Raw genomic sequence first — 9,782 nt, 5'->3', positions numbered from 1 at the left:
GAATAGTGTGTGTTGGGCTTCCCTGGTGGCGCAGTGGTTGAGAGTCCGCCTGCAGATGCAGGGGTCCCCCACACCCAAAAAAAAAAAAAAAAAAAAAAAAAAAAAATAGTATGTGAGCAACTAAGACCCAACACAGCCAAAAATAAATCAAAAATAAATCTTTAAAGAAAAATAATTTGCACTCTCTAATTTATTCTGGTAAATGGATTGGGATAGGGATCTTCACTTTACCTTTTTTTTTTTCCCCTCTTTAATTTTTGCCAAATGCTAAACCAGTTTCCCCAGTATCACTTCTCGAATAATCCTTTCTTTCCCCACTACTTTGAAATAGAATTACTCTACATATTGGAATGAAGGATATCTATATCATAGTAGGTGAAAAAATCTGTAGGTATTCTTTGATCAAATAAAAATATTTTAATGTGTGGAGGCATAGAAAAATTCAGAAGGAGCTTAAACTGTTCCTTTTTCATTTCCTATGGGTAGATGGTGCTTCTTTGCATGGAAGATTCTTCCCCTCTTGTAGCTCAGGTAACTTCAATAGGAGGGCATCCTTGAAGCTTTGGCTTAAACCTCTTGGTGGGGGGGTTGGATTGGGGGGTGGCAGACACCCTGTCCTAGGTAGGCACCCTCTCAAAGAACCCTGTACTTGCCATACTACCTGTAGACCATCCTGCACCTTTTAATTTTATCTAAATTACTTCTTACTTTTTTCTCTAGACTCTAAGCTCCATGAGGACTGCATATGGGTCACTTGCTCATTGCAGAGCCTAGCACAGTGTCAGTATCTGGCAAACAACCGTCACTCATTGAGCACTTACTGTATACCAGACACCATGCTAGGTGCCTTCAATGAGCACACTACACGCTTAGATACTATTATTATCACCCCTGAGCACGAGGAAACCGAGTCGGAAGCTTGTCCCACAGGCTATTAATTCCCAGGCCTGTCTGCCTCTTGGCCACTACACTCCCTATACGGTGATCAATAAATATCGGAGGTCATCAATAAATATCGAGGCTTGAGGATCACTTGGAGGGGACTTTGCTGAAGGGATGCAGCCCTGGAGGGTGGCTGGGCTGGTAGCCCTTTAACAACCGCATTACAGACCCCGCCCACTCCGCGCCGAGGCCGGAAGGGAGAGGCACTGGCGGGGGCGAGCTTCCGGGGGCGGGGCGGGGCTGGCGCTGGTTGGCCGGCTTCGGCCGGAAGTCGGGAGGTTCGAGGGGGTCCGAAGACGCCGGCTTATGACGGGGAGGCTTGCGTGGAGGTTGTCTCTCCGTTCTTTCGCTCCCTGGGCCCTCGGGAAAAACCCAGCACCCCGACCCCGTGGCCAGCCCCTTCCGCCAGGCTCTCTCCGCTCGATTTCGCCACCGTTATGTGGGAAGCGAATCCGGTGAGTAGCCGGGCGGGACGGGGCGGACCGATGGGCGGGGTTGATGGGAGAGGGCGGGAGGGTTTCCCGGGAACTACGCCCTCCCCCCCAGGCCGCGCAGACCGGCTGGTGAGTTCCTGGGACGCGAAGGCCCCGGCCCCGGCGGCTCGGGCAGTCGCCTTGCGAGCAGTGGAGACGGCTCGGTGGGTTCCCAGCGCCGTGCGGCTGTCCCGTCCCACTGATTGGACTCGCTGTGGTTTCTCCGCCCCCGTCCCTCCACCGTCTTTGTAAACTTGGCGTTTTGCTCTCTGGCTGGAGTTCCTGGGCTTCGGACCTGTGACTGACTTAGGCTCAGGTGTACTGCCAGCCCCACCCCCATCCCCGTCCAAAGCGAGGGGACTCGCCCTCCGGGCCTAAGGGGAACCGCCGGGGCTCCTCTTCCCTTCCTGGTGGACAGCCATGGAAAACTGGGGTGGTCGAGCGTGTGTTCTAAGCCTCTAGATGGTGAGGTTCTTAGATTTTTTTTTTTCCAGTGGACAGAAACTGATGACCTGGAGCTTTTCCACTGCAAGTCTTGTGTCTCCCTCCGGTATTTGCATTGTGTCTGCATGCGTTTTTGTTTACCTTGCTTTTGTACATTTATTTATTTAATATGCCGCCCTCAAAGAGTGGAATCCGCTTGCCAAGAGTATTCCATTAATCTGTTAGAATTGAAGTCGCCTAGTTACACGGCAAATAGACACTATATACGCCTTTGAGTTGACTGGGAAAATGGCAGAATCACGTATCAGCAAATTGTTGGCCTAAATATGTGCAACTACCCCACGTGCTGAGATAACTTCCTAAATTTAGTTTAATAACCCTGTTTCCATATTTGCAGTAACTCCTTTGCTGTAATCATTACTTCTTTTTTTTCCCATTCCTGGCATATATTTCCAGATAAGTTAGAGAGTTTGTCCGTAAATTTGCTTCTGTTTTTACGTTTTTACCCGGTAGAAACTAGTCTGTTGGTCTGGATATTTTTGGTTGCGTATCATGGTTACATCCCAGGCCATCGAATAGCGATGATCATTATCTAAGACCCCCCCCTTTTTTTTTTTTTTTTGGTTCAAACGTACAATCCTTTAAGGCTACGTCAGAGGAAAGTAATTGCTGGGTTTCGATTTTAGCAAAGATAATTTCAAATTGTGAGAATGTGCTCTCTCCTTATATATTCAGTGTCACTACCTATCATCAATAAGTTTCATTTTCTATTATTATATGTGTGTTTGTGTTATATTCAGTTTTTATTGGCAGTCCTTCTCCTTCCTGGCTTCTCCATAAGATACCCTTTAGTCATCCAAGTACATGTCTTGCCCGAAGTCACATGTCTTAAATCCTTCACCATGTTAGAAGCTCCATATGGGCAGAGACTTTTGTCTGTTTTGTTTACTGCGATATCCTCAGACTAGGGAACAGAGCCTGACATATAGTAGGCACTCAGTAAATATCCACTGAATTAACAAAGTGGTTGCATCAGTACTAGAAAGAGTCCTTTGCTCCCGTTGTTCATTCTCCCTCCTCCATCACATATATATACATCAGAACTGGCTACTGGGTCACTCATGTGTTTGTGAGGTTTATAAAGGCATTAATGAGTATCTCATATATTTGCTTTGTTACAGCATTATCTCACTTCTTTGGAAGGAAGGCTTGGTTTTCTCTGAAATCTCCCTAATGATTTTGCTTGATTTCAGTAGAGCAGACTGACTTTTGTTAATAGTGGCGAACCTTCCACCTACAAGCCCACATTCTTCTTTTGACCCTCATCACGCTGCTCTGATAGATCTTAATGCTCCTGTGTTTCTTCCTCTGAGCATATGGATGTTGTCAGTAAGGACAGTGAACATTCTGCATATGGATTTCCTCTCGTAATTTGTTAGTTTCTTTCACTAGAAGAGGCATCTGAATAGTCTGTCCAGCTGTGCTTGTGGGATGGAAATTAATTTTAATGTTTCTCTAAGCCAAACACAATTGGAAAGATGAAAACAAAACCCACAGTACATCCTAAAGATGAACACAGATGACTTTTGTATTACCCACCAATTTAAATTACTGTTTACCATTTCTTCCCATTGAATGATACAATAAGTTCTGCTTTGTGGAGGAGGGCCAGAGAGCTGCTTTAACTGAAGACTTCTGCTAGTTTCTCCCTGTATTTTTTTAGTAGCTTCCATGACTTTGATATGCCACCTGTGATCTGCAAATTTATCTCCTCTTGCAAATACGCCTTCAGTGTGATACTGTATTCCGCTCGAAGGGTTTTGAGGAAATACTACACTGACTCTGGCCGTGATAATGCTCAGAAGCAGTCACCCCTTCTACGTGGAAAGTCTCCATGACATGGTTTGAGTATGGAAAATCACCGTTGAACTTGGAACATTTTCTTGGGCGGATAACCAAGGAGCTATAAATAAACTTTATCTCAGTACACCATTTTATTTTATTTTTCAAGACAGTCATGAGGTCAGTGATGATTCTGTTCAAGCCTGTCACCGACCAGGCCCCTTGAGGTCCCTGCCGAGGCAGAAGCAGGTTGACAGGGCTCAGGCACTCAGTTTTGGTGTGAGATCCTGGCGGTTCTCCACCCACCTGGCGGGGGGGCGGGGCATGGCCCTGGACTGATGTCCCCCAGTGTATGAAAATGGCAGATCTGTAGGAAGGAGTTGGAGGGGATGCCGTCACTGCCTTGACTCTGTGTACCCTGACTTTGCCCTGCCTTTTTCTGTATCTTTGCCGCTGTCTTCCCCCTCTTTGCAGGAAACGGAGTCAGTATCAGCATTACATAGGAGGGAGTTTCAATTTCTCTCTGACGACAGAAAATGAAAAATGACAAACATCTGTTACGATAACAAATCATCTGTTGCAGTGATAGGACCTTACTTTGTAAAGAGTGATAAACTCTTCAAAATTCCTTTTCGCTTATTAATTCATACGATTAGAACAATCTAATGAGTTAGCTAAGGGAGAAGGAAGTGAATTCCCCAAGATCTCGCAGGTGGGTGAGCCACAGAGTCGTTTAGCACCCGTGTCCTCTCTGCCACCACCCTGCCGCTCGGTTGGGGCAGTGATAACGTTTGTAAATCGGTCCAGCGCTTTACCCGCTGAGCCTCCCTTTTCTCTGTTATTTTATATTCACAGCTGCTTCCACGCTCGCTTGGCACTGTGATTCTCTCCTTCCTCTGTCCAGCCTCTTGAGAGAATAGTCTTATACTTCTTGTCCTTCGTACTCAGACCTCAGCCCCCCCAGCCCCGCCTCTGCCCCAGCACCTGACTTGCTAGGGGGTCACCGAGAGTTTCCGAATCACCACGCCCAGCGGCCACCTGCACACCTCACTCTCTTCTGTCATTTTGCAACAGTAATGCCACCGGAGGTGTTTCTCAGAACTCTCTTTTTTTGATTTCCTGGGACTGTATTCCTTTGGATTTCTCCTTTCTATGATTCATCCCTGAATCATAATCTTGGGTGAGCTGCACTGCCTTCTTCTGCCCCTGAAATGTGCCACCTTAGCCTTTTTCTTCTCTTGGCACATCCTTTTTTGGTGAGCCCCAAGGCTTCAGATATCTCTTTAGTGACTCTACCTGCCAAATGGATGTCTTTAGTCCTGACCCCCTTTCTGAACTGGGTGATGGACAGCTCTACTGGTTGTCCCTCCGGGAGTTCAAAGTCAGTATGTCTAAATCCAGCTCCCTCAGTCACTGAGTCATTATTTCACGCAGTCAGTCAACAAACACTGAATAAACATCTGTTGTCTGGAAAACACCATTCCAGGCACTAGGAAGGGGCAGGGCAAACCTGGACCAAGTCAGAGCCTGCCCTCCAGGGCCTGGAGATACAGTTTGAGTGGGGACAGTGTTACCAGAGGGCATCTGGGGGCCTGGGAAGGTTTGTTGAAGCAAGTTACACTTGAGCTAGGTGTCCAAGTCCCAGGAGTGGTCTTGTGGGAAGGGCAGAGGAAGCAGCATGGCCAAAGGCCACGGAAGTGAGAGAGAGAATGGCCGCTACAGCTTGGATGGGGGAGTGACGTGGACAAAGCGCATGTCCTGTGGTCGTCTCGGTGAGGACATCGCGAGAGGAGGGTGGGGCGTTGCGAGGACAGCAGCTGGCATCTGTGGGACATCCTGGCTGAGGAGGCAGCATATGCTATAGACGTACCTTCGGGCTGGAGGGGGACAGAGGTAGGATGTGTTCCTGGCAGTGAAAGTTCTAGAGAATGTAGTGTCTATGAAGGTGTGTTCTCAGGGTCAGCGTACGCTCACAGGTTCATAACCGACAGCTTCATCTTCGTGGCATTCTTTGTAATTGTTCTAGCAGTGGGTTGGGCTGAGCTGACAGAAGAGTGTCGCGTGCCAGTGTTTGGCGGCTGGGGGCAGTCTAAATAGCGCATGGGGTCTTCCAGTACCTCTGAGGTGGGGATTTATAAATGATGGTTCTCTTTTTTAGTGATGAGACTAAGGCTCAAAGTTGGTGCACTTTCTGAATGAGGACAGCCAGGTTCTAAACCCAGAACTTTCTGGCTCCAGAACAGGTACTCTTCCCAGTCCAACTTAGGATCTGGGCTTTAAAGTGAGTAGAAAAGACCCTGTGGGAGAGTCTCACAGGGACTCAGAGCTAAAGGAAGGGTTCTCGAACTGCAGGAAACTTTGACGTTTCTGGGACACTAGCTCCTGTGCGCCTGGACCTTTGCTAGTGACGCAGCCCATGAGCAGGAGAGAAGTACTGTGGCCTCTTCCCAGGGATGGCACGGCAGATGCTGCACAGGCTAAGGAATGAGTCTAATAGTTTTTGGTATCAGGGGAGAAAACAGAGTTTGGGAAGCAGGCTGGAGGCACGTGTTTATGGTCGAGGCCTGAGGGATGGGGTGAGGCAGTTTGCCCATTGTGACCCACCTGGTCTGATGCTCAAGCAGGGTGCCGAGGTCTTTGGCTCATGCAGCTCCCCCTCTAAGAGTTAGGCCTGCTTTGGAAATAGCGTCTCGGGGGCAATCCAATACTCATGTATTTATTTAGCACCTACTATAAGCCAGTCAGCTCTAAATCCCAGGGTTTACAGTGGTGAGCAGAACAGAACAGGCCCAGCCCACACTGATTTGCAGTCTGTGCAGGGTGGCGACACCTGTTAAGCCGATAATCACACAGTACCACTGAGCTCCAATTGTAGTAGAAGCTCTGAAAGAAAAAGTACGGTGACGTGTAATAGGAGGAGCTAGTGCTGGACTTGGAGATCAGCTCAGGCCACCCAGTGAAAGTTACTTCTACAGAGATCTGAAGGATTGAGCAAGAGTTAGCCACGGAAAGGCTGGGTGGGAGGCGGGGAGGGCTGTTCAGACAGCCGAGACAGCCTGAGCAAAGGCCCCGGGGCAGAAAGGAGCTTGTGAGAGAAGCCGGCGTGGCTGGAATGCGGTGAACCAGGAGTTAGGGCCAGCAGGTAGGTAGGGACAAGCCGTGTGTGGCTTTGTGGTACATGTTTAGGATTTGAAATTTATCCTCGGAGGAGTGGGGGCCATCGAAGTGTTTCACACAGGAAGTGACATGAACATACTTGCGTTTTGAAAAAGATCATTCTGGCTGCTGTGTGGAACACGAGTTATTTATTAGAGAGTGTACGAGGCAGATGATGGCCTACCACCGATAACCGTGTCCGCGTCACCGGGAACTGGGAATGTGTTCGGCCCCAGAGCAAAGGGGAGTTAAGATTGCTGATCACCTGACTACTGACAGAGAGATTATCTTGGATTATCCAGGCTGGGTCCTTAAAAGTATCCATAGAAGATGCAGACAGAAGTGAGTCGATGTGAGGATAATCAAGAATACCAAGGGCGGTGGGGGGGGGGGATTGGGAGGTTGGGTTGACATATACACACTATTGATGCCATGTATAAAATAGATAACTAACGAGAACCTACTGTAGAGCACAGGGAACTCTCCCCGGTGCTCTGTGGTGACCTAAATGGGAAGGAAATCCGAAAAAGAGGGGATATATGTATATGTACAGCTGATTCACTTTGCTGTACAGTAGAAACTAACACAACATTGTAAAGCAACTCTAATCCAATAAAAATGAATTTAAAAAACAAAGATATACAAGGTTGCTGGCTTTGGAGATGAAGGGGACCACGAAGCAAGGAATGTGATAAGCTTCTAGAAGCTTCCCAAGGAATGTGATAAGCTTCTAGAAGCAGGAAAAGCCAAGGAAATAGATTCCTGCCCCCGCCCAGCCCCCCGCCGACAGCCTCCAGACAGGAATCACTAGTTGGTTTTAGTCCGGTGAGTCCCACGTCAGACTTCAGCAGAGCTGTAAGGTAAGAAATTGTGCTCCTTTAAGCCACCAAGTTGGTGGTAATTTGTTCCAGCAGCGATTAAAAACTTAACACAGAGAGGGAGGGAGATACAGGAGGGAGGAGATATGGGAACATGTATATGTATAGCTGATTCACTTTGTTATACAGCAGAAACACACCATTGTAAAGCAATTATACTCCAATCAAGATGTAAAAACAAACAAACAAAATAACAAAGCGTACACAGAGAGCATCAGAAGGTCTGTTCGAAGACACTTAGGAACCTATAGTGTAGTCCGGGGTGAGGGTGCAGGGGACTTGGACTAAGCGGGAGAGAGACAGGAGTGGATCAACCCAGGCTGCACTTCGAGTGATGGAGGCTGGGTTCCGGGCCCAGGCAGCCGGGAAGAAGGACCATGTCCACTGAGATGGGGAGACTGGGAAAGGGGAAGATGTGGAGGGGACCAGGAGTTTGGTTTGGGGCTTCTGATAGGTTTAACGTGCCTGTGAGGCATTCAAGTAAAAAGTCAAAGGGGCAGTTGGATAAGTGAGTGGAGCTCAGAGGAGAAGGCCGGGCTAGAAATGGCTGTTTATGGCCTCAGCCTGTATAGACAGAAGGTGCTTAAAATCTTGGGAGCAAGTGAGATCCCTAGGACAGTGTTTCTCAAATTTTCAGCACCCATGCAGATCACCAATTTTAAACAATATTTTATTGTTTATTTTAATTTTATATTATGTATTTTAAAAATGAATAATGTTTTCATTGTTAAAAAGATGACATTTTTGCAGCCTCTTACAAAGTATCTAACTTGATAGGTAGCTTGAGATACGGGTTAGACCCAGACACTTGAATTTTTTACCCTATATTTCTATTAAAATAGGAAATCCCATGCTGTAATTATAGATTGTCAAGATTTGCAACTAGCGTTTGCTGGCCCTGTTAGATGTTTTGGAATACCAAGATAAAACACAGACTGAGAAATTGTGGGAATTCTGGGGCTATACCTAGAGCTGTGGCAGTTGCCAACTTGATGCACTTATAATATTAAATAACTGTAGGGGTGGATGTTTCACCCAGCCGGAATGTTTGGAAGCAGGGAGTGAATGGATTCTGGGACTACTTCAGTCTCCGGAAGATATCTGTTCCTGTTTTCTTGTACCGTTGGCCGTGCTCTTTATACAGCCACAGTAGTAAAGTCAGTCTCACTCTCTGATGAGTAAAGAAAACCATCAGATTCTGGGAAGAAATCACAGCCCAGCAATTGAGCAATTTGCAGCACGTTTGCTGACTTGGAGAAATCTGGTATCTTACTCTCAGCGTTAAAATTTGGGGTATTTTGGCCTTGAAATAGTAGGTTCCAGTTATTTATGTTGCTGACTCTATTTCAGCATCTACTCCAGTAGGCCTCTGGAAATCAAGAATGACCATTGGTATTATTAGCGTCATGAAGAAACGTTTTTATCTCATCCCTCCTTTCAGAAACTCTTGTCAGCACTTCTGTCCTTGACAGCTAGTAAACGTAGGTGGGAAGAGTAATCTTGCACACACTGCCGTTGCTTTCCTCAGCATCTGAGAGCACATGCTCTGAGTTGCCAAGATTTGCTCGTATTCGGTTTTCACTGTTTCCTTCCACACTCGGTTACAATCAGGAGGCACATTGGTGCCTTCTGACTGGCCCAGATGTTTAAAACATCTTTTAGGAACCCGGCCGCACCTTTCCTTGCTATTCGTATAGCTCATGCTCTGTCAGTTTTGAATGGATTGTACCTTTTTCAGCCCGTGTCACACCTCACAGAAATACCATCGCCTGAATGAAAACTGACTTCCCTTGTGCCGTGAGCTTCCACCCACAAGCAGAACAAAAAGTTGTCGAGTATTTCTACCCCGTTACATACTACCTGTACTGCAAGAACAGATTTGTATTTTTGCTCCGGTAGTTTGTTCAGTTTTAAAACTAAACATGTTGAAACACTCAAGTGGTAATAATTGCTTTTCTATGTCGTGTGCCGTTGATAAGATGTGACTTCCAACAGAGTCATTTAATAAAGAAATTTTGTCAGTAGTTTATTTTTTTTCGTTACAACA

General features: G+C 46.8%; 1 protein-coding gene across 2 annotated transcripts in view; it reads left to right on the top strand.

The window, feature by feature from the left end:
* Window positions 1–1,211: 1,211 nt before the first annotated feature.
* The window catches only part of PARP11 (poly(ADP-ribose) polymerase family member 11), a 34,605-nt gene continuing 26,034 nt past the window's right edge, over window positions 1,212–9,782 (top strand). For both annotated transcript variants that reach the window (XM_024733211.1, XM_024733210.1), the window contains exon 1: window positions 1,212–1,397. In XM_024733211.1, the coding sequence (XP_024588979.1) occupies window positions 1,249–1,397 (149 nt within the window). In that variant the 5' untranslated portion in view covers window positions 1,212–1,248. The remainder of the gene's footprint in view (window positions 1,398–9,782) is intronic.

Source organism: Neophocaena asiaeorientalis, unplaced genomic scaffold, assembly GCF_003031525.2.
Source record: "Neophocaena asiaeorientalis asiaeorientalis breed wild unplaced genomic scaffold, Neophocaena_asiaeorientalis_V1.1 scaffold150, whole genome shotgun sequence".
In the NCBI taxonomy this organism is placed as follows: Eukaryota; Metazoa; Chordata; class Mammalia; order Artiodactyla; family Phocoenidae; genus Neophocaena; species Neophocaena asiaeorientalis.
Note: the sequence above shows the minus strand (reverse complement) of the source record. Positions and strands in the feature narration are given on the sequence as shown.